The sequence below is a fragment of the Coturnix japonica genome, chromosome 9 (assembly GCF_001577835.2).
Source record: "Coturnix japonica isolate 7356 chromosome 9, Coturnix japonica 2.1, whole genome shotgun sequence".
NCBI classification, from domain to species: Eukaryota; Metazoa; Chordata; class Aves; order Galliformes; family Phasianidae; genus Coturnix; species Coturnix japonica.
Window position 1 is genome coordinate 11,984,303 of NC_029524.1, and position 24,653 is coordinate 12,008,955.

Here is a 24,653-nt window from a genome sequence, read left to right on the forward strand (position 1 = left end):
TCCTGCCCATCAAGGCTCGAACTCCTGATAATTTTTTTTACTGGCAATTCCAGCTGTAGCTCTTTCCAGAACCTGCCCTTTGGGAACTTTGATTTCTCTCCTTTCCACTTAATGATAGTCAAGGCTGCCTTGGCCTGCTTCAGCTCCTTCACTTTGCTTTTCTTGATGACTTTGTATTGCACTAGAATGACTTTGATGTTACCCTTGGAGGCCATATTCTCTAGACCAGCCTTGAGCTCCAGCAGGGCTTGTGTCCCCTGCATGACGTAGTTGGGGCTCAAGACAACAAGAAGACGCTGGCTTTTCTGGATGAAGCTCAGGGTTTCATCTGTGACAACTGGGAGAAAGAAACATCAGGATGGTTAGTGATGTCTGAGAACAGGCTGCTGAGCAGCTCATGTGATTCCACATAGCTTTTAGAAGGGGACAATGAAATACCTCAGATGCTCCTTCCAAAGACTATGCTGGTGCTTCCCAAGCTCTGCAAGACCTACTAGCCCATGGTCCCATAAGAGAACCTCTATGTTTCTTGTGGGTTCATTTACTTTGGAAATACTGTTATATCAACCAATTTACACTAGTTTTTCCTGTTGCTGTCATTGATGAAAGCAGATCTGAGTGTTGCTAAGAGTGACATGTAAACTATTCAGAGAACTTTTAATGATGTGTCCAAAAAATGACAAATATAATGGCAACTGGGGATCATCTTTGATTTTCTAAAACCTGCATGTAGATTGTCCTTAGCCACCTTTCTGTAATTAATGTGAAAATCCCTTGTAAGCACAAATCCCAGTGCTTGCTCTCTCTGCTGCAGGGTCTCCCACACTGCATTGACAACGGAATGCTCCTGAGTGGTCAGAAAACACAATGGAGAATAAAATAACACTGACAGGCAACTTCATTTAGCTGTCAAGCACATTTGATTAGTTCCTGTCAGCAAAGTCATGGGATAATCAATCTCCTACTGTTCCTTCACCAAGGACAACATAACTCTCCCAGCAACACAGATGTACACTCCAGAGGCATGGCACCAGCTGCCAAAAGCTATTTCCTGGTCTGCTGTGCTTCCCCAAGAAGATTATTCAAACCCTAGCTAAGAAGCAATGGGGAGGACCCAGCAGCGTTGCTAACTGCAGCCATGAGCCAGCAAGATAAAGCTCAGCTGGGCTGGTCCTCATTGCTCACTGGATTGAATCTGGTAGGGGCAGTGATCTAGGACAGGAGCACCTTTTAGGAGATGGTGAAGGGCAAGGGAGCTCAGGATTGCTGTGCTGGAAAGAAACTGAAACTCTCCAAAGGAAGAGTGACATGAAGTTTGTGAGTACACTTCTGGCCTACAGCAATCTGAAGCAGCTGAGAGGAGGAAGATGCTCTGTCAGTGCCAGTTTCACAAACTTCCATTCTGAGTGATTTTCTGCATCCTACATGAAACAAAATATTCTTAACCATTACAACCAATTTTATGCTATGTTACACATAGATTTTCTATTCTGGTTCTGGTTTTTCCAAGTGTTCACTAATGCCCTATGTGAGCTAGCAGCCCAGTCCGTTATCCCTGCCTCCAGCATGGGACTGAAACTTGATCTTTAGGGTCCCTTCCAACACAAGACACTCATTCATTATGATCAGTACCTCAAAGACCAATAAAGAAGAGAGGATAAACATGGAACACAGCCCCCTGTGAAGTACTCACTTCCCCCAGGGAGGCTGTCTCTGTCGAAGATACACAGCTTGTACCCAAACTCATTCTCCAGGACTCCCCGTAGCGTCAGCAGCACAAACTCTTCCTCCTCCGCGTTGAGTGCGTAGGACACATACACATCATACTCCTTCCCATCTGAGCATTGAGAGAGAGCGGAGAAATACAAACAGCAGAAGAGACACTTGTGATACTGCGCATGCTGAGTCTTTGATTTTCTTCAGGGGAAAAGTAAATACAAAGAATCAATTTGAGCCCAGGTCAAGACATCAATTTCCATAGCTCTAAAGCAGCAGTGCTGCCTCTGATTAACCAGGCTGAACATGAAGGTAACCAGACACTATTAGGCTGCTGAAGACAAAAGGCTGCAGCAACATAACCAATTTGTTCTGCCCCATGTCCTTTTCTTCCACTTCTTGCATCCTCCTATTGTTGTCTACCCGTGTGAGCAATCCCACCAGACATTTGCACTCTGCCTACACTCCCTGAAAGCCATAACATCCCCTTCACCCAGTGAGCAATGAGCATTCCAACACCCTCGTATTCTACAGAGAACAATTTCTTAGCTTAGACTCTCATGAAATTCCCAGTAACACAGGGAAGATGTGGACATACTGAGGAAGAAGGGTACTTAATGATCTCATCCTTTTGGATGCCTTCCCACATTCTAAAGCAAATGGCTCCTGATTTGAGAATCTCTGCATAGAATCAGAAATGCCAGGCAATTAATTATAAAATAAGACCTTTATCTCCTTACCTAGAATGGTTTCATCTGTTCCAAAATGAGCTCGATAGAAGAGGACCATTTCAAGCCAATAAACATGATAGATGACAATCAGCACCACGACGAGCAGGATGGTTGCTCCAAGTCCACAGACCAGCTCCACAGTGTACTTTGGTGCTGCAACTGGATGCAAAAAAGAACAAGGGACGAGGTTTACCAACAGACTGCACCTTCAGCTAAGGAGGATCAAGCATGTGCTACATGTATGCCAGGAAATAAAAGCCAACAGCCAAGCTGGCCCTTCAGACAGAGGTGGTCAAACCAAAGCTAACTTGTCTGGCAGGACATGTGACAGCAGACCTGTAGATGGAAATCACTTGCACAGCCCAAAGCCAGTATATGAACATGATCCTCTCATGAGGATACACAACCTCTTTGGGCAACACAACACCACATACTTGAAGAAAAGTCAGCCAAAGCTCACCTGTGACAACATAAAGGCAGTGGCCACTGCTTTCCCTCCTCATCACACACCTACAGTTCTTGTGTTATCATTCTGGGATGTGACAAGGATATAACTAGTCTTGACCTGACTGTTTCCTATCACAGAGGAAGAATCAGATCATATCAGAAAAACTGAAGCATTTTCAAACAAAGGCAACAAAACAAGATCACAGCCTCCCTTCCAATTCGTACTGTATCTGTCATGATGCTGCTGCTTCTTTGGGTTATGGGCAGAAAAAGCTGTAGTCCTGGACAACTCTTTTTTTTCTTTTAATAGTGACTCATGTGGCAGCTCACATTCATGCTGGCAAACTGCATGATATGAGCAGTGAATGGAAGCCACCAAATTTCAAGATCTATTAAATTTTATTAGAAACTTAATTACCGAAGAGAAAATGCAAGGAATTTAACAAGTTTCATTAGGTGATGAGAAGCAGAAGTACAAGGGAAAGAAGGGAAAGCATCCAGAAAAATCAGGAAGCTTATATAACCTAATGTAATGAAATAGCTGCAGCCAACATATACAGCTACTTGTTAAAAACTGGAAGGTAAGTGGCAAGGGGTTAGGTTCTAGGATGCCTGGTGTTCCTATGCCCAGTGGAATGGTCTGCAGTGAGCTTAGTTCAAGGTTGTTCTGCCAGCAGTGCTTGAGGCCGAATCTTGCAAGTTTCTGTGGAACAGAGCAGAAAGGAGGGGTTGTGAGTAACCAGATCTGCTCAGAGCAAACCCACCCAACTGCTGCAGGAGCAAACGTGGGAGGAAGAGAAGAGGATAGTGCAGACCAATCCACGAGATACAGAATCAAGGCACTGCTGTTTGGAGAAAGAACTTGAAGGCTGCTACATATACAACCATTATCATCTCTGAAGAATTAGGTAGGGTGAACGCACTAGCAGATGACCTCAGTCTTTCAGTTCTGTTTGGTCTATTGTTCCTTCCTAGTGATCCAGAAAAGGTTCATTTCAAATGAATGGGACTAAAATTGAAAGAGGACGATGACTAAGAAAGAAGAAAAACAACTCTTCTAGAATTGGTCTCTGTGAGCCTTCTCATCCTAACAGGGAAAAGTGGGAGGAAGAATGTGTCTAGCATGATCTTTCATATGGGAGAAGGGAGGAGAGGGTCTAGAAGCTGAAGCTCTAGAAGAGGCTGATAAAGCAGCAGAATATACACCTTACTGAAGCTCTAGATGAAGTTGATAAAGCAGAAGGATATCCTTACTCATGAAACCTTATATACCTATACTGAAGGCTCAGTTCTTATTACTGAGAGGTGGGACTGTGAAACAGGAAGAAATATGTTTGAAGAAAAAGATGTAGGAAAAAATTTCACTCTGAATAAAGTTTGAACAGTCCATACACACCACACTGAGGTGGTTGTATCTAGATTGGAGTATTATCACAACAAAGAGTAAAACCACAGAAGATCATGGTCAGATCACTTCTCACGTGATGTTAGAGTGCAATGTACCTTCCATGGGATGCCAGCAGGTAGCAACTCTCACACACACAGCTAATCTGAAATCATTTCAAACCACCCAGCTGCTTGAATATGCATCAGCTGTAGTACACGGATGGTGTAAGAAAGGCTCTGCCGCTCTCTTTCTCACCAGACAATTGACCAGACAACTCACCAGACAACAGCATGAGCACATGAGACGTATACTTTGCTCCACACCACCAAATGCAATATAAGCAGCTATAATACATCTATGAGCAAAGAATAGTGTGTGTTGGGGGAAAAAAAGCCTGAACAAAATAATTGTTCCCCTACTGTTTTGCAGGGCAAGGCTCAAGGCAGGATGGACAGCCCAATGTGAGCATACCTCAGTTCACAAACATGCTCTGCAATTACTTTACCTTTCATGTGCACTATGGCCTGGCTGTGGCTTTCCCCTCTGGCATTTCTGGCATAGCAAGTGTAATTACGTTTCAAGTCCTCTGGTGTGGCTTTTGCAATTGTTAAAGTCCTTATGATAGTTTTGTCTTCAAAACGTCTAGGAATTTCACTGCAAGAGGAAAACTAGAGCATTACATACTTGAACACTTAGACCTTCATCCAGGTCATTGATGAGTAAGTTACAGATGACCAAACCCAGTACTGACCACTGGGGGGACATTGCTATCTGCAGGCCTCCACCTAGACCCGCAGCTGATCACAGCCCTCTGAGCTCCACTCATTTTTCCCAATTGCAGATGTATCTTTGTATTTTAGAGAAAAAGAAGGCTCTTGCCTACAAAGCAATAGATCCCATGAACTCAGGATTCCAACTCCACTCCTCTTTCCCTGCACAACCCCAAATATGTCACTTTGTCTCTCTCTGCCTGAACTTACTGTTAATCTCATTTTGCAGGTATTTCCTTTTGCCCTTCTATCTCTACAATGGTTTGCAAACCAATCAGGTAGCAATTGCCTTCTATCTAATTCAGCACCCAGTAAACAAGTTTCTGAAACTCATTTGGATTCTTCACATAATTGAATCTCTCTGCATTCCTCCTAATCAATACTATGCATAGCACTATCATTTGTTTTCAGCCTCTGTCTCTTGAAACATTTTGTCATTTAAGCTATTTCACAGCATTCCTCTAAACAAATCTGTGTCTGCTTGTTTCTGAAATCTCACAGTACCGTCAGCTATTTGTACTGGTTCCAGGATCAGAATGGGTGATGATGAGAAACAGGAGACAAAGCTCCCACAGTCCTTCCTCTTAAGCAAGGCAAGGTTCAGGTTTAAATGCCTTCTCCCTGGAGCTCACTGCAGCACAGTGCAGACACATGGCTTCCTGACAAAGGGGGAAGGTGGAGATCCACACTCCCTTCCTTGCAAGAGAAAAGTTAGACTAGTATTTGGCCACAGTACCTGCAGAGTAAATGCAAGAGCAATGGGATTTTAGGAGACCTCAGAAGATCTGACACTCTCTTGCCTTGAATCATTTGCCTAAAGACTTCCCTTGTAATTGGAAAAGCCACATACATGCTGCAGGCAACTCTAGCAGGGCTATAGTACTGCCACCTGCATCCATACCCCTCCCACAGGACCCAGGTCAGAATTAGATAAACCAAGTGTTACCTTTGTGTGACTTTGGCTTCCAGGATGTCATCTGTGTTTTTTCCATCTATGGTCCACCACACCTCAGTCCGAGAGTCCTTCAGAAAGGTGAAAAAGACCTCACAGGGCAAAACAAGATCATCTCCTGGGGAGAAATGGCCACAGTGAAGTACTACAAAGCACAAACAGCACCACACTGAGCTTTCCAGTGGTCCTACCATGCTGAGCTCTGCCTCCCTTTAGGAAACAACAAGGTCAACACACACTTTCAGACTTTTCGATGTCTGTTTAATACCCTGGACATGCTGACTTGTGACATAAATAAACAGGAAAAAATATCCTGCTTTCCTAAATACTCCAGAAAATCCCTGACTGCAGCAAGTGACACACTCAAATAGAGCTGCTCCACACCAACCACTTCTTGGAAACCTTAGCAGTGTTTAAGCATTCCTACTGCACAGGAGACAGTGACCTTAAAGAGAAAAATTTTGGTGTGGAAACAGTGCTTCAAGCACTCCACTTCCCCTCGAGATCAGGGTTGGAAGCCTGAATGTTGTTATGATCAGCCCACAAGTGTCACAGAGTGTGGCAGAAGCCTGATCTTCTGAGCTCAGTAGTGCTTTAAAGTGAAGACTGCTGGTAATCATCATCATTGGCATGACATTTATTACAGCAGTGTAATGGGACACAATCCATTCAGTGTAGGGAACTGCTCCAAAGAGCTATCAGTCTGAACAGATGGGGTAGAGGAAGTGGTGTAATATCCCACTACACAATACTGTAAGGCCAGCAAATGGAGAGCTGTCATTAATTAGGAAGTAACCAGAGGGAGAGGAGATGAGCAAAGAAGTGGCCAGAAGGCAGAAGCCACAAAGGTGCTGAATGAGGGAGGGTTGGAACAAACCACAGCCAGGGTCAGGACTGACACAAAGTCCTACAGGAATTGCTTTAAGTAACTAAGAGCTCTCATTTCATCTGTTTCTACAGCTGCTCCAGTTCGACAGTGTCCTCTATCTCCATGCCTGAATATTTAAAAAAATAAATAAATAAATCTGTGTGCACAAATTAACTTTAAAGCTATGCCCTCCTATTCAGCCATGGAGAAATAGCACCCCAAACCATCTGCCAGACGGCTTGTGGCAGCTGCTGTGCTTGGTGAAGGGAAGCACTGGGAAAGCAGAGGGAGAGGAGAGTGTCTGCCTGGATGGCCACGCATCCCTGTCCCCATAGGGATGGCAGGCATTGCCATTTACCTGCTTCCAGTTCGTAGACAACTTTTTCATTTGGGGAGGTGAACTGTGGTGGCAAGGCGTTGTTTGGAGATCCTGTGGGAGAGAACAGAGAAACCCCTGCAGCTTTACTCATGATGCCCACCTGCCCCCGTACATATGCTGCTATCTAATTTGTGAGGCAATCCTAATGCAGAGTTTTAAGCAAAGGGAAATCTAGTCCTAAACCCCAAGCAGTGCCAGATGCAGATTTTGAGGCTCCTTCAAAGTTTAGGTAAGTCCAGATTCAAGGTTTGGGGCCTCCCACATCTGAAGAGCTCCATGTCCCCCAGGACTCAGCATCTTCCATGAAGTAGAACCTATACCAGAAATTCTTTTTATTTCTGCTCCTAAAAAAAATAAGATGCCAACATCAATTCTCATCAAAGGCACTTAATTCTGCACTTCATGCTGTTGTAGTCATTGCACTCAGCACATGCTCTACCATTCACTTGGTTTTTAAGCTCCATCTACAACTCACTCACTCGCAGGTAGGTCAAGCCCTTGTCCATAGGGCAGACCTGTCCACGCACTGGATAGCTGAAATCCCATCCATGAAAAATCATTCTAGCTCAGCACAAAGGCTTTGAGATTGCAAGAGGACTGGGACAAGCAGGCTATGACTGCACAGTCCCATGAATAATGATGAGCAAAGGGCACTGGAGACAAAAATGAGTGTCAGGGTTATGCACTCATGTGCCAGCAGAGGGTACCCCTGACCATCTCATGGGCTGTATCTCATCAGCCAAAACCTGGTTACCCTTGGTATTCCTTTGGGGTCATTTGACATAGTTGTGAGTGGAGCTTCCAGTACAACATGCCCTGGGCACTCATAGAAGGCTGACCCCAGCAGCCAAAATACAGCAGTGACAGGTCAGCTGGGTAACACAGGCTGAACAGAACCACAAATCCTGTGACAGACAAGAGCAGTTTTCACCAGTTCTGCTCTTATCAACCTGCAACTTGTACTTTTTGAAGTCATTCTTACCTACCACCTTCATCTTTACGGTTCTGGTGAGATTATATGTTCTTCCATGGTCCTTGAATGTCACAATGCAGGTGTAATTCCCTTCATATGCACTGCGGACAACACCAATGACAAGCTTGGTCCCCTGAGGGTGTCGTTCATTGAAGCCATCCACTAACCTGCAGGACTAGAGTCAGGAAAAAAAAATCACTTGTGTTTTGGTACTCGAAAAGTTCTTGGTTTAAATCACAATGCAAATATCTGTTTTGAAATTATAAATATGAAGAGATACTTGAATGTCTGATGCAGCTCAGGCCTAAATGCCATGAACCCTGAGAACACTGGAATACAAACTGGTTCATTCACCTCAAAAAAGAGGTGATGAAGCAGATGATCTTAATAGCTTTATCCCACCTCAAATATAGACAGTTTCAAAAACATATATAGCTCCAATCCTGAAGTGCATTTGCAATCAAGGTGAACATCTCTGCAAACTGAAGTAAAAACAGACAAGGAGAAAAAATGATGATGTATTCACAAACGAATACCAAGACTAAAGGACATGTCCCCCAGTTGATGTCAGCATCTCTAACTCTTTCAGGACTAATCATGCTACCCTGACTGACATCAACTGTCAATGAGGCCCCAGAATTGGCAAATGGCAAATGAGAATCTATAATACAAAAACCTTAGTAACTCTTCTCTCTCTGCCAGGTGAGGAAAGAAACCTCAGTAAAGTACCAAGCTAGAGATCCCCTTTCAGGAAGCAGTTAAGCAGAAGATATCTTCATTATCATAAAACTCAAAGACATGCACATTTTTTAAGAGATTATTTCTGAATGGTGCATTTCCCAATGAGATAGATCCTAACGGAGCAATTTAAGACAGGGGTCATATACCATTTTTAATGTTTTTTATTAGGCATGGGATGACTTGCTGCCTGAAAAATGATTTCCATGGGGCTTTGTGTTTCATCCTCCTAATTGATTGTTGAAATGTGAATTTCAATGAGAAGTACAAGTAAGACATTTCTACTATCAGAATGAAACTGTTCCTCTTGGCTACAGAAGCAAGCTTTTCCTGAAGGATTTCAGAGTTGGATATTCTTTAAATTTTTAATTTTTTCCTTTAAACAACAGATATTCATTGCCAACTTTCTTTACTATTAAATTCACTCACATAGCACCTTCTATCTTGAAATTTTGAAGTGCTTTACAAGCTGTTAGAGAACTCAGTCCCACAGCCCTCTGGCTGTGCATCCCCCGAGAATTCCTTATTCTCTCTTGACTAAAGGCATCTATCTAAAGAAAAATACTGAAGTAAAAATGTAATACAATTCAGCAGTAGTTGTGTAGGCACGAGCCTGAGGATGGCTGGAAACAGCCTGATTATCAGAGCAGAATGGAATAGGGATGTCTCCATCTTCAGAAAAGAGGTTTGCCCATTTGTGTCAAACAGCATCTGTGGTCCTTGAAGAGCCTCACTCTACAACTTCATTCCCTGACCTCATGAGATTTTGGAAGGGGAGGTTTTTCTCCTTAGCTGAACAGTTTAATCACTGGACAGACTCTAAAATATACCCCAATGGTTCTCACCTCACACACTGCTTTTTCAGATACAACACCAAATCCTCCCACTGCCCAAATAATGACAAAAGTGCATCTCACCTGGTACCACTTGACAGACGGTGTTACACTAGCAGGGTAAAACCCATCAATGTCTGGACATGTGATCTTTTCATTAGCGTACTCAAGGTAGAACATCTGCTCAACAGGTTTTATTGAATGGCTCACACAAGAGCCTTGGTCTTTTGGAACAACCTCCAAGGGAAAGGCAACTTTGCTGCAGTAAGTTGTGTTTCTAAGGACAGAGGAGGATAGGGCTGATTAGACAAGACTAGCTTCCTCCTACAGCAGGGTAATGAAATGAATAAAGACCACATCTGCAATAATGAGCATCATCATTTTGATGAAGCATATACAACCTTAGTTGACTCACGTACGTATGTGAAAGGAAGCACCAGAGATGGCCATACCACCTCAGAAAAGCCTATAAACATGACTAATAAGCAACATACGCTCTCCTGCTGGTAAAGCAGAAAATAATGCCAAAGATACAATGATAGAAGAAAGATCAGAAGGAGCTACTGTGCTCAGTGCAAAGCAGCTGCTATGTTCATTTTGTACCACACTTAGAGACACTTCTAATTTCCTAGAAGTCTGAATCTCATGAATCTTTGCCAAATTATCATGCAGTCAAAACATCACCCTTGTATCTGAAGTTATTTTTACTCTAGACATACAGATCACTTCTTAATGGTGAGAGCCTATGGAATTTGCCATGGGCTCAGCAATAACACTTTCATGGACACTTGTAGTTAGTGAGAAGAGGCGCGTTCATTAATGCTTGCAAGGCTCCAAGCATTACTACAATGTAAATTGGCTCAGTGCTGAGCGGCCTTATAATCCTAACATTCTTTCCCCATCAATGCTTATGTAGATGCTATTCCCTCTCTACAGAAGGATCCACCACTAACAGCATGGTCCTCCTGCTTTCACAAAAGTTCTGCTGTTAAAGAAGTTGTGCCACACAACCTACCTCAGCATGCACGTGTAATTCCCCGTGTCATTGAGGAGAGCAGGCCAGAACCAAAGGGTGTCTTTCTCCTTACTGATGCGGTTATCCGGGAGACGAAAGTTAATAGGCTCCTCCAGATCTCGGTCCTGCCCAATCCTGTACCAGATCAGGGTTAAGCCAGCAGAATGGGCTGTGCTGTAGTTGTACTTCAAGAAGGTCTCGAAAAGGGGGCATTTGATCTTGGCAGGTTCCCCATCGTAAATCTGGATCTGTTTCATGGTGTCCACACCCCAGTCATCGCAACGTTCTACAACCACAAAGAACAAAGTGCCTTAGCTTGCAAAGCTGCAAGACAAACACAGTTCTGCACCATTCCCTACATCCTTGGTCATGCCTCCACCAAAGTGAGAGGCAGTGTTTTAAGTGAAAGCAAACTTGGCTTTCACAAAGCACAACAAGAATATTGTGTTCAGCTCTTGAGAAGCTGTAAACATTTACCTTCCTTTATACATTTCCTATACTTTTCCAAGGTATTGTCCTGCTGGGGGATAGATATGGCAGGTTACTGTTGTTACCAGGCTTCCACGAGAGCTCCAGGAGAGCTCAGCCTTATACATTACTGCAGTGGGAAGATAAGCTTTGAGTGAAAACAATCACGGAGGTGTCTGTTTGGACAGAGGTGCCTGAACTAGATGGGACACTGCAGACATTAGTTCCCTCCATAGAGGTAAGGCACATTGACCTGCTAGAGAAAGTCAGACTGGGCCAGCTAGGAATGAGCACTGTCTTTTCTTTTGTAGATTTGTAAGACCCCTGTGCATTTTATACTAATGGAGTACAAACACTTCCAAGTGACATGTAGTGACTCTTTATTGCAGTGCCTGGGAAGGGAGGCTGGGAGGACAGGAGAGCCAGAATGGAGGAGACAGCAGGAGGTTCACTTGGGGATCAGCAAGCAGCCTCCAGTGCGTTTCCCAAGTGTCATCCAACAGGATCTGCAAAGCTCCAGGCAGACTCAGACTGACAGAAATGAAGCAGCAATGAAAAACAGCTCTTCAGTGATTTTTTATTATTATTATTTTTAAATAGCTTCCAGTGAAAGGGATCAGAACACACAGCACACTCACCACCCATTTATCCTCCACAAGCTCCTTTTCACCCCATTCCTTCCACCCGGAAGGATGCCCTGTCACAAAGAGACACAGTGCAAGCAAAACAAGGTACCAGCTAACCTGAGAGCAGCCTGCACTGCCCATGCTGCCAGGGCAGAGGAGGCACAGCATGCTGTCCTTGCACCCCCTGCGGCAGCCAGGAAGCATTAGTGAGGACAGCCTGACATCTTAGAATCCTAAATGAGTCCAACAAAAAAGGGGTGCTGCCTGCAGCTGCCCCCAGCAGAGGCATTACAGCACACAGCAGCCACCTCAGAGTCAGCACTGCAAAGCTTCTCTAGTTCACAGATATTAGAGGAACTTGGACAGAGAGGAAAAAACAGAATACAATATGCTCTTTGAGCCCAATTCTTCTGAACTGACTTCACAGGCCCAAAGCAGGATTTCTGGCATTTTATCTTCCTTAAATAGACAGTGGGATGTAGCTTGGCCCCAAATTCATACTTAATTAAAAAAAAGCAAAGAGAGGAACCTTTGGGAAGACAGCCCCACAGCGCTTTAAGGCAGCTCCACTAACTCATGTGGCTCAGTGATGGTTAGTCATGGGGAGGCAAAAACTGGGCCAATAAGAATAGAAATGTTTTCTGGCTGTTTCATACATCATGTAAATGCAAACTGCACTGCTCCTCCCGTGGTATCCGGACAACGAGCAAAACGGGCTGGGAGGAGGCGCTGAAATTACCAAGTGCCCAGGTACTAGGAAACCAAAACCCAAAGCACTGAGGAGTGGCACAACCCATCACCTCAAACACATGGGTACTTTCAAAACTAAACATCAGGCAGGCATTTAGTTTCAAAACTAAACTTGCAGCCAGAAGCAAGGCTCATTTTAAGAGACCAAAATGAGCACTGGAAGCCTTACACCATGCATGGTCACCCACCTTCATCACAGTAGAAAACCTGGAAACCAACTGGAACCAGTATGCTGGTTCTTGTTGGTCAAGCTGCTGGATTAGGTCAAGTTTCCATGGAGCAGTAAATAAGACAAATGAGCCTGCCACTGACTGTCTACTAATTGCATGACAAAGCTTTCATTGCTATTCACATTTGTTTTCATACAGAAAACCTCTCCCTTCAAAGGGAGTGAGGTCTTCCTGCAGACCTGGGGCTGTACATCATGACACACGGGTTCTCTTTCCTGCACCTGATTTTGCAGTGTCCTCATGGGCTGCAAAATGGAAAATTGTCCTCATTACTTCAAATGGCAAAGCTGGAGAGAAAGAAAACTATGTAAAAAATTACAGTACTGAAACTCCTGGAGTAAAGATCAATGAATTTTGCAATCGTGACCAGCTCTTATGTTTTGCAAGAGTTCATAAATCAGTATTGTAAAGCTACTTACCCATTCTAACTGAATGAGTAAATGAAAATAAAATACATTGCTTTTGAGTAATGTGCAGGGGAAGAAAAAAATACATCATCGCATGGGCCTTGTTTTTTCAGTAGGAGGAGGGAAAAAAAACTCTTGTCATTTACTGTAAGAGTGGTACGAAGGGATTTTGGGCCAGTTCAAGTGACCTCAGGGATGCCATCACACCATACAGGTCACATTTAGGTGTGCCCTGCAGCACTGCCCTCAAAGAGTAGCGCCATCACCCATTGCTCGCCACAGAGATGCCAAACAACACAGGCTGAGCAAGACCTCCTTCACATGCAAACCAAGGCTACAAGCTGCAGTGCTCCACACAACTTCCCTCCTCCCAGCTCCATGATATCAGTAGTACTGGAATTTCCATTTTGGGGCACTGTAACGTTTTGCACCCTCTCCACTGTTTAACCCACAATGGAGATTCAGAAACTGCTTGCTGCTTACACAGTACGCTCATGCTTGGAGGTCAGTCTACACCGGAGGCAGTTCAAAGGGTCAGGATGTCACACTGAACATCAGCTCTCATTGATAAACGTACATACATACACACACTGATAGATCCTGACTCCAGTAATGGTATTCAAGAGGGCACCAAAGAAAGAATATGCAAGAAACACACAAGAACTCAGCTCTAGTTACTGGAAGCAGCCTAAGCTTGAACACTGCTGTGCCAGTTCACACCCATTCACATTTATCCTTACTAGCTAGGCCTAGGAAGAGAGTTTCTTCTCCCTTGAGGTGTTCCCTACGCTATATATACTTATACCTATATACTTAACTCAGGTTAAGAGTAGCTCCCAGTTAAATCAAGTGGGTACAGCATTCATGCTGACTTCGGGGCTTCACTTGACAAATGGAAACCCAGCAAAGTGATGGGTGCACCTGGAGGTGAATTAAAAGCTACCTCCAAATGTCTTCTTCGCTTGGTTTGTATGTTTCAGCTCATGCTCATGGGGATATATCTACTGCTCTATAGCAGCTTCTCCTGTTAGAGAAACCCTCCATTTAAAAGAAAATTCTCCAGCTCCACACCACCTCCACTTCATCTCTCCCTTCCCCATCCCTGGGGCTATGAACAAAAGGCTTCCACTAGTTATTTCTTCATAGAAGTTGTAAAGAGCCTCTCTGATGACAGAGCATCCATCATACCCGCACTAATTACCCTGCCACTTGCCAAATCAGTCTCTAATCTGTGGGAGGGGTCCAGCCCCATGTGCAGAGCAGGGCTGCCGCTTGGGAGATGCTCTTCCCCTCACAGGAGTAAAGGATGGGGCTGCAGCACCCCACAGCTTTCTTCCTTCTTCTGCAGTACTATCTTTAGGCAAAGCTGATCCAAGCTCACCTCTGTGCATGGAGGGCAGCCAAACCAGAGGTTAGCTTGACACAAGCATCAGCATCAATGAGGCAGAAAGCTGGTCCAGGAAAGCAATTAAGTGAGAATTAATCATTACCACCTTAAAAAAAAAAAAGCCTCTCCCACCCTCTTTCAGGCACACAGCAGTTTGCAGTGAGTGGGAAGCAGAGGAAGTCAGGCTGAATGGAGGAGCTGCACTCAGAGCACTGAAGGTGCCAGCTGTGGCCAGCTGCCACGCGTGGGAGCTCTTTGTATGTACTCACGTGCCAGGAGCACCCACACTTCCACTGGGTCTGCTGTTCTGCTTTCACACACATATCCTCTGCAAGAACACCGCACAGCAGCAAGCTCTGCTATAGAGGTGGGTTCCACAGCTAAGAAACCCAGCGGCATAGAAGGAAAGTGATTCCCACTTGGCTGATACTCCACCTGATGGAGCAACACAGCAGAGGGAGGGTGGCACAAAGCAGAACAAACGAGAGCATCTCCCTGAATAGATACAAACACACTGAAATCAGTGGGAATTGGAATGGCTCACATTAACCACATCTCCCAGTGCTCATCCGGCACTGCTGTGGTGCCCTCATGGAAGCCTCTCCAGAGGGTGCTGCAGATGGAGTAGCATCTCTCTCCAAATAGTTATCATTTCAATAAGCAGAACAGACAAGAAATGTGGAAGGAAAAAAAAAAAAAAAAGAGATTCCCTGGAATATAAGATTCAACTCAAAAGCACTTATACAGCATGTTTCACTTTAGATTCTGAAAGCCGAGCTCAAAGAGAAGTGATCAACCTGTAACAGAGTCCACTGCTCCTGATTCAGAGCATCCTGACCCAGACATGCACAGTCTGTAACACAAAGGAGTGGATGTTGTTTGTCTTAAAGCTCCTGCACAGCAGCTCTGTACCTGCTCTACCTGTGATTAAAGCTGTGCTTACAGAACTTGGCAGAGTATTTTGGTTACCTCCAGTAACTGAGCACAAAAAAACAAAGCGTTCAGCTCTCTCTAGCAAGCTTGACATGTTTTTCTGGAGGAAATCCACAAGATCAAAACAATAAAGGTAGGGGTATGAACTGCTTCAAAGCCTGAAGGAAAAGAGGAACAAATAGCTACTTTCCATCTCACTTCATTCAGGAAACTGCTGTTTGGTGTAAAGCAAAGTAGAGCAGCACAGGAAGAAGAGGGAGGAAGCAGGACAGCCTGTTGCAAAGGTATCCTTAGGAAAAGCAGCACAAAGAGGTGTCTGCCTGTTTAGTGCCATGACAAAGCCTCATCCAAGCTTTTCCACAAGCCTGGGACACCGGGTCCAGGCCCAGCTCCTGGCTCTGCCATGGACTTATGGAATTAAAGCTGTGCAGCCTCACTATAGCATCAAGCCAGGGTCTCAGGTGCTTCCCATCCTGTTTATATTACAGTAAAAGACACTACACTGTGACCGCAAAAGTGACCATCCAACACCATCCCAGTGACAATCCCCAAGTGAGCTTTCTTTTAGGAATTTCTGCACTTCTATACAGAATGTAAGGTGAACCATCTATATAAGATTTGCCCCTCACAACCTCCTGCAGCCAAGCAGCAGAAACAAGCTCTTCTCTGCACACCCCTGTTTCACGGGGTTTGTCTCCACTTTAGGGCCATGCAACCTCAGCATCACATCTCTTCATGCACACAGGTACCATAAAAATCCATAACTGCAGTAACTCAGACTGGTATGCATGGTTATAAAATCACATCCTGAATTAGGACAGCTAGAAGCTGAGATGGAAGAGTAGGAGGAAGCCAGGAAATCCCAGGAGAAGATGGTGGGAGAGGGATTTAGTCTCTTTAGAAGACAATAATGCAGTTTAATCTATTTTTCTTTTGACTCTACACACTAAAATAAGCTCCTCAGCTTCTGGGGCTGTCACAAATCATCAGGAAAATAAGGCCACTGGAACCCCATCAGTAGAATAAGAGCGATATAGTAATAATCCTGAGGAGCTGCACAGCGCTTTCCATCTTCAAAGTGTTTTACAGACAGTAATTTATTAATCTGCAAATTTCCCCTGGCCACTAATAACTGCTCTGCCTCTGCTCAGTGCACAGATGGGAGCTCAAGAGCTGGTGCAGGAGGGGAGCAGGAAGCAGCACCGACCTCCTGAGCCAGAGCAGGGCTGCTGGCTGCTCAAAGTCATGGCTGCAGATGTCAGCCTATGCAGGATTTGACCCCATGCTGGGCTCACCCTGCCTTGCAGCCTGCCTGACAACCCTAGAGCAGCTTTCAGAGGAATTTCCTATGCAAGAGGGTGCTTCCTGGCACTGAAGGATTATAGATGCACTCCAGTTATCTGTTAAGTCAGTATCTAACATGGGCCAGCCGTGTATGAGAACAAAGGGGTAACATTATTTTGTATTCATGCTGGCTGTTATGCTTTTTGACTGGCTTAAAAGAGATGTAAAAACCAATGTGTATCTGCATCACAACGATGGTGCCAAAGAATTCATTACAAAATAAAGATTTGGTTTCCTGAGTTTTGCCATCCTTTCTTTGGCTATCAAGACACCAGGGTCATTAAGCATCCTGCAACACAGACACAAAGACCTAAGACAAGGAAAGCAGAAGATCCTAAATACCATTGCAAAGTATCCCAAGGATCACACTTAAGGAACTCAAACCCAGGCACTGCAGATCACACATTACTTTCAAGACCACAAGAGATGCACCCATACAGTATGAGCAAGCAGCAGTCTTAGGCATCCAGCTGAAGCAATAAAGCTTCTCAGGATGTTTCTAACCTCCCACTTCCTTCACCACCTTCCCTTTCATTCTTCTCAAGTAGATCATGCCTTGGCACAAACCCAATCCACATCATTAGCTGGGGCTCAACTCCACACTAATTGAGCCTGCAGAAGTGCCAGGCATAGTTCACACCCACACACACACTGAGACAGCTCCTATCCACTATAGCACCCTGAAGATGGGCACCACAGTACCTGAAAAGCTTCACCAGAATGAGCCTTAAATACCCCAGGAGGCAGTGCCATGTTATGAGTGCCCCACCTGCAGCTATGTGGTGCTCAGAGATCAGCTCATGTTCCCTCTTGCAATTCTACTACTCTAGCCCCAAGAATAGACAGCTCAAATGCTGTACCATTATCAGAGTACATCCAGCCTCCCACAGACTATTTGTGGCTTTGCAAGGGTGAAATGGACTTCAGCCTCAAACCACACAACATAACAGAGGGCTGCCCTCGATCCAAACACAAACAGCCCTGAAAATGCAGTGGTAGCGCACGTTTTGACAGCCCAACATGTTTTATGGCATGCTCAAAGAAAAAGGAAACCCTGCACCATGCACAGACCTCCAGAAAATTAAACATGCACACTGCAGTGGATTTACAGAAGGAATGTGCTTTAACTGGACAAGTTCCATGCATCACCCTTTGACACTTATGTCCTTGTAACCCTTTACAAGGGCTCTAATCCTACTGATGATTGTAGCTGACCTAGGCTAGTGGTCCTAAGGCAAGACAGAGAAAAAAACCTTCAGTCTCTGCACCACAGTGTGAAATCATCCCCAGTCATTCAGAATGGTACAAGATTATAATCATTCAATAACTTTTTATCAACTCAATGTGTTTTAACTGCTCCTTTGCCAGTGCTGCAGTGGAGCAAGTGCTCCCAGGGGGCCTGCTAAAACACTAAGGCTCTTTCTGAACCATGTTCACTCAAAGCCATGACTTGTACCTTCTCCCCTCCCTCCCCCTTGCCTTCTGCAGATCATGCTGTCTCCTTCCTCCCCCGAGGAGGAAGCCCGGAGCTGAAGCACACACAATCTGCCTCTTTACCAGCGCCCAGCTGATTGCGTGCCAGGGGAGCCGCGAGCATGACAGCATATTTCCTGTCAGGAAAGTGACTCAGTGAGACGGCTGCAAGAGCTCCTCTTACCCAAGAAGTTCCCCTCTCCCCTCACGTTGCTGAGGCATGAGTCAGAAGCTGAGAGCCAGAACTTCAGCCCCCCCCAGAGCCACGAAGGAACAGTGAATTTTGGGTTTGAACCCATGTCCTGCCTGTATCTTGGTGACAAGGTGTTGCCACATGCCTCGTTTTGTCCCTTCCAGACTGGGAATGACAACGCTGACCAAGCAGAGGGCTCAGATTTGCAAAGCACTGTTACTCAGAGGCTGAGCTGGCCACTGTTTGCTTACGTACCCATTCACGCTGCACTCACAGCCACTGTGTGTGAGCGTTACACAACCCCTGCATATATGCACTTTGCCAGAGCACTCTACACACAACCATTTCACCCAGGAGCCACACAGCAGCTCCAAAGAGCTGCAGCCAGGTTTCTACACCACCTTCACCCCTCTAAACGAGCACTTACCAGAGCCACTGCCCAGGGGCACCGCGCACAGACACAGAGTCACCAGCAGCACAGCACCGACCATCTTCATCCTGCAAAACAGACCAAGGGCTCTGGTTATTTCACAACATTTCAACTCTGCAGGCATCTAAAAAAAAAAAAATAGATAAAAAAATCTGAGCATGTGTGTTTATTCTTCCGCCCACTCATAGATCCTTTAGTTCTTGTACTTCTTTTTGTTTGTTTTTCTGTATTTCATTAAGAAATTCACAGCAATGTTGTCCTGCCTGCAGGCAGCCCAGGAGGCGACAGCTCAGAAGAGGACTCTGAGCTCACTGACTCAAGTCACTGGAGCAGAGCACGAGCAGTAAGCTTGCTTTTGCCTGTCACATACAGCAGGGTACAAATCCTAAGCTTTGACTCCAAAAACAGAGGTCCTATGTCGAGACCTCATTCTGCCAGTGCACATGCTCACTGTTCAGAAAAAAAGTGCAGGAAGTGCTGAAGCACATTTGCACCAAACACAGCTCTGTGCAACCAACGCCTACACCGTACCAGCCTGCAGGGTCCATACGCTGCTGCCCAGGGAGCAGCCAGCTCACAGCCCCAGAACTGCAGGGAGCCCCCACAATAAGGCTGCATATCATGCCTCATCCAATGCTTCCAGCATACAAGCAATGAGTCTCAGGCTCAACACACACTTTGGCAGTGACCTGAACCAACATTTATGCTTGTAGCGCAGCACCCATCCACAAGCAGAAAATCCCCAGCTTCCCAGCTCCTGCTGCAGAGAGTACAGTTCCCTGTAATTTGATAAGTGTATGCTGCCAATCCCACTTGCCACATGCTCTGGAATTTGGCATTCAGCTCTTGGAGTTGCTCACTCATTAGAATTAAAGCTTCCCCGTGTTTCTAGGTTTTCCAGGATGCAACTTAAGCTGCTACTCATGAAAGCTGACGTACTAGATGCTCTCATTACTGAAGCAAAGGTACCATTGGATTACAAAGGGAGAATACATGGTTAAAAGGATGAACCTGAAACAGCCAAGCTCATCCGGGCAGAGTAGTAATGAACATGGTGCCATTTACAGGAGCATGCTCCTGGGGTGACAGGGAACCTACTGCAAGGTGTGGAGGTAAGCCACCCTTAAACATGTCCCTCACATTATGGACAAAGACTTCAAGCAAAGGCAGAGATCAGCTAAGATCACACAGATTGCCTGCACTAGCAAGAATAGGGCTCATAAACCACTCAAAGCCCAGCAGCAGTTATTTAATCTTTTCTTTCCAATGAATTAGAAAAGCATTTGTACAATGCTTTCCCTGGGTCAGGCTCATCTCTGGGAGACAAAGGGAATCTGGAGCAAGTCTGCTCTTCCCCACACAGCAGGCTGCCCTGGAACCCTGCATGTAGCAGGGATGGAGGTGGCCAGGAGCTGGTCATCCTCTTCCTCCTTCACCCAAACTCAAGCGGCCTTCACTGCTGCCACCTATAACCACCAAGACATAGGAAGTATCCATAGGGAGGAACTAAGATGAAGATCATCCACCTTTTGGAAGACTCTAGAAAAGACAAAACATCATTCTGTCATCAGACTGGGGAGAAAGAACCAGTGTGCTGCACCTGTGGTGGGATTTCAGCAACAATTGGGAATTGAGATGCTGGAACAGAGGGAGTAGAGACTGGGAGGGGAGGGGAAATCATTTCCTTAACAGATTTCTCATGGTTCACTCTCCATTTGCCATTAGATTAATGAACAGTGTGTCCTAACTCACCCCTATTTTCCACTTTTTCCCTCTTGAATTTTGCACAAATGTGTCTGAACTCAGCCCTGACTTTGGAGTTCCTCTCATTTACTGCAAGGCCATTCATGTGGCCTGAGGCCAAAATAAACTCCATTTCACTCAGTGATACCCGAGCTCTGCGGTGAGCTAATATTTACCTCCATTAACTGCTCCAAAGAGTACGCTCCTTTCAGCGGTCTCAGAGCTACTGGGACTCCATTCCCATAGACAAGATACCTAAAGTCCCCACACTGTGGGGGCAATTTTTTGGTTCTTGTCTATCTTGCTATAAACAACAGGATTTACTTTATGTTCATTCCAGCCTCTCCAGAGCAGATTGTCTCAGTGATGAGAGGGGCAGAGCTTGTCAGATCACAGTCAATACACTATTACTGGAAGGGACTCCTTGGCTGCTCTGACAGCTCCCAAGGGTAGGAAGGGCAATAAAAAGGGCCGAGATCCCTCAGTGCCACCAGCACTGATGCTGCTGCAATATAGATAGTCCAAAAATCTGTGATTTGCCCTAGAAATGTGTTCCCAGGACAGTCCTGTGGTCACATTTCTCCAGGAGGATATGACTCTGCCAATGACACCAGGAAAAAGAACACTGCATCCATTCCATTGCAGACATTGGTAGGTTTTGTAACGCTGGAAGAACACGATGTCACAGCACAGTAACTCACATGCTCTTACGGGAACAGAAGAGTTTTCTCTGCCTTTTCCAGCAACCTGCTTCTTTGTTTCATGACACCAGAGAGCATGTTGCACTTCTACCAGTACATGACACAATCGCTGCCCAGTTAACTGGTTGCAACATCCTCATCTCTGGCTGCAATTGGAGGAGTCAGAGGTTGGGGAGAGCAAAGCCCAACATGCATAGGAAGGGCTCCCCCAGCCACATCCGCCTATCGAGGCCACAGACCTTACTCCTATAGCAGGCAGAGAAACCGCACACAAAGCAAATGCCAAACACAGCCAGGAATAAATCAGTGAGCAGAGGAGCATACAGCTCAGAGATCACACACAGGCAGACAGCAGGTAATCAGAGCTGCCAGGAGAAGGCTGGAGAGCTCAGATACATTGCCAGTGATCCAGGAGCTTCTCAGGAGACCAATACACTCTGAAGTGTTCTTAATGCCTCCATAAATTAACATTTTAATAATAATTCATAGAGCAGTTGGGGAAAACAAGTCATCGCTGCCATTAATAGAGCTCTTAAGGAACTTACTTGATGTTTTCATTTTGTTTCAAATTGGAGTTTGTTTTCTTTTTGTCTCTGAGCACTTTCTTCATCCAACTTTCACCTTGTATTTACCAGGGATTAAAGAAAGAAGTGAGGGGTACACAGACATGGTGGGGTCTCCAGTTCCCAGTGGCTGAGGTGGTGGAAAGGTTTAGGTTTGCATTTGATACTGGCTAGGAATGGGCCTGATGACACACAAAACACGACTATTTCCATACAAGACATCTTTCATTCAAATACCCTTCCTATTACCCTTAGCAGCATGGACTCAGCAAAAGCTCAGAGCTTTCCAAGCAATAGCAAAAAAAAAACAAGATCAGTATCAAACAACGAATGGAGCTGCTCTCAAAGCAGCCAGTGTACACCTATTCTCAGAGACAACCGTACTAATCCTACAGAACAATGTCACAATTTACAAGAAACTGCCTTTGTCCCTTCAAACCACGGGCACCTGGAGAGCTCTGACAGGTTTTCCGCTGCTCACCAGAGTCACATTTCTGTATGCAGAACAAAGGCGCCCTTCAAAACATCGCCACTAAGTGCTCTGGCTGAAAGGGCATTTAAAATAAAGCAGTTGCAGGAAGAGGAAAACATAAAGCCTGCTCTGGCTATTTGAATGGGGTTATATATTATTTCCCGTAGGAAATTTTTTGTTTAGCCCCTCTAAGTCAGAGGGATTTGAGAGCACTGGGCTGGCTCTAAGAAAACAAATGCTGACACAGGAAGACACTGACTTTGGAGATGCTTTGCTTCTAAACTACATATGCCTGGGATAGGAAAGATTCTGGTCAGATGCTACCCGGGCTTCAAAGCATGCACAGCAAGAGCTCTTCTTGCTCTGCTAGCAGGCAGGTTGAGTGCTACAAAACTGGGCAGCATGAAGGAGAGGAACCGCTCCTCTGCTCCATGGCACCATGTGCTCTTGGTTCCTGCATCCCCACACTGCACTGGAAAAGGTGGCTTGACACACTTGCTGAGTTTTCTTATGAGGAAGATAATGCATAGTCAAAGCATATTTAAAGAATCCCAAAGGCAGACAAAGGGCAGTCAGAGAAAAGCAATGAGAAAAAAAAAAAAGAAAGAAACAACCACTAAGTGGGAAAAGGCCCTTCAGCCTTCCAGGAAACACTCTTGCTTTTCAGTCTGTGAAGGACTGAGTCAAATAATAGGGGGAATTACTGTAGCATAAATCTTGGTGCCACTTAGCTGCGACTCACACAGCTCCTGCTGCCCTTACTGCTCCTCCTGTGGCTACTGGGGTACCGAGCAACATCAGTTCAGCTACATTCCTGTTCCTCCCAGAGCAAAGCTGCTCCTGATGTGGTTCTGCCAGTCCTTGGGGAAATCCCTCCCAAGAACACAACATGGCACTGAACCCCAGCCAGCTCCCAGCTTCAGCTGGGGACACTACATCAAGATGATGACCAGCAGGGCTGTCAGGCACCCACTGCCCACATCCCACCTGGGATTCATACAGCCACATCCACATAAGCCATGCTGTGCTGTTATCCCCAGGAGCCTCACGTGACTTCTCCCAGTGATGTCATGGGGCTGCAATGCAGGGCAGCCAACCCAATAGTAAATTATTAGAGATATTAGGAAAAATTGCTTCCCAGATAGAGTGGTCAGGCATTGGCACAGGCTGCCCAGGGAGATGGTGAGGTCACCGTTCCTGGAGTTGTTCAAGAACTGTGGAGATATGGCACTAAGGGACACGGCCAGTGGGTGTAGTGGGGATGGGTTGGCAATTGGACTGGATGGTCTTAAACATCTTCTCCAACCTTAAGGATTCTGCAGTTCTAAGCTGGAACTTCCTGCCCAATGCTAAGTAGGAGGCATCCAAGGGGAAGGACAGGTTTTGGTTTCTCCTGCATTTCATACTAAAGCCCTTCAGTTTGAGGAGACATAATCCTCTCAGAATTTCACCTTGCTTTAAGATAACCTTTGAAGGAAGATGTAGCCTCAGGAAACATCTCTTCCTTCTGCTTTTACTGATGATAAACACACTTGACCAAGGATGAAATGGCAAACAGAGGTGCATTACTCTAGGGGTCACAGAGGGAGATAGGGAGAACAACCAGAGAACCTGTGATTTCTTATTGACGTATAGCTGCCATCTCTTTGAGTCCTTTTGGCTCAAGAGAGTTAAAGTCAACAGGTACAATTCAGAGGAAGCGGCTATTCTTCCTCCCTTATGAGAGAAATGGAAAAAAGAAAAAAGAAAAAAAAAGTGACCAACATAAGTAGAGTGGAAGAAGCTTAAAGGTCCACCTGAGGAAGGGCAGTGAGGCCTCTTTTCAGTCCTCACAGCATCCCCTCAGGGCTTAGAAAAGCAGAAACGTTGCAGATCCTGCATGCTGCTCTGCTGGAGCCCAGGCTGCTGCCGATCAGACTCTGGCAGCTCTTTAGCAGGCAGAGCACACCACACTTCATACATTTAAAATAAACCAGCTCAACAACCCGTCACCTCTCTGAAATACATGCACACCTGGACAAGGCAAACAGCTGTGACCGTCACCCAGAGATACGTGCAGGAGGCTGAAGATGGACAAGCAAAGCCACGGCTATGAAATCAAACAGTACACATTACTAATGCATG

General features: G+C 45.4%; 1 protein-coding gene across 1 annotated transcript in view; it reads right to left on the reverse strand.

Annotated features, from left to right (window-relative positions):
• The window catches only part of IL1RAP (interleukin 1 receptor accessory protein), a 40,047-nt gene that overhangs the window by 6,928 nt on the left and 8,466 nt on the right, over positions 1 to 24,653 (reverse strand). Inside the window, 9 exon segments of the mRNA XM_015871863.2 lie at positions 1,694 to 1,837; positions 2,457 to 2,606; positions 4,787 to 4,935; positions 5,998 to 6,121; positions 7,230 to 7,301; positions 8,233 to 8,398; positions 9,879 to 10,071; positions 10,810 to 11,095; positions 19,048 to 19,118. Coding sequence (XP_015727349.1) covers positions 1,694 to 1,837; positions 2,457 to 2,606; positions 4,787 to 4,935; positions 5,998 to 6,121; positions 7,230 to 7,301; positions 8,233 to 8,398; positions 9,879 to 10,071; positions 10,810 to 11,095; positions 19,048 to 19,118 — 1,355 coding nt within the window.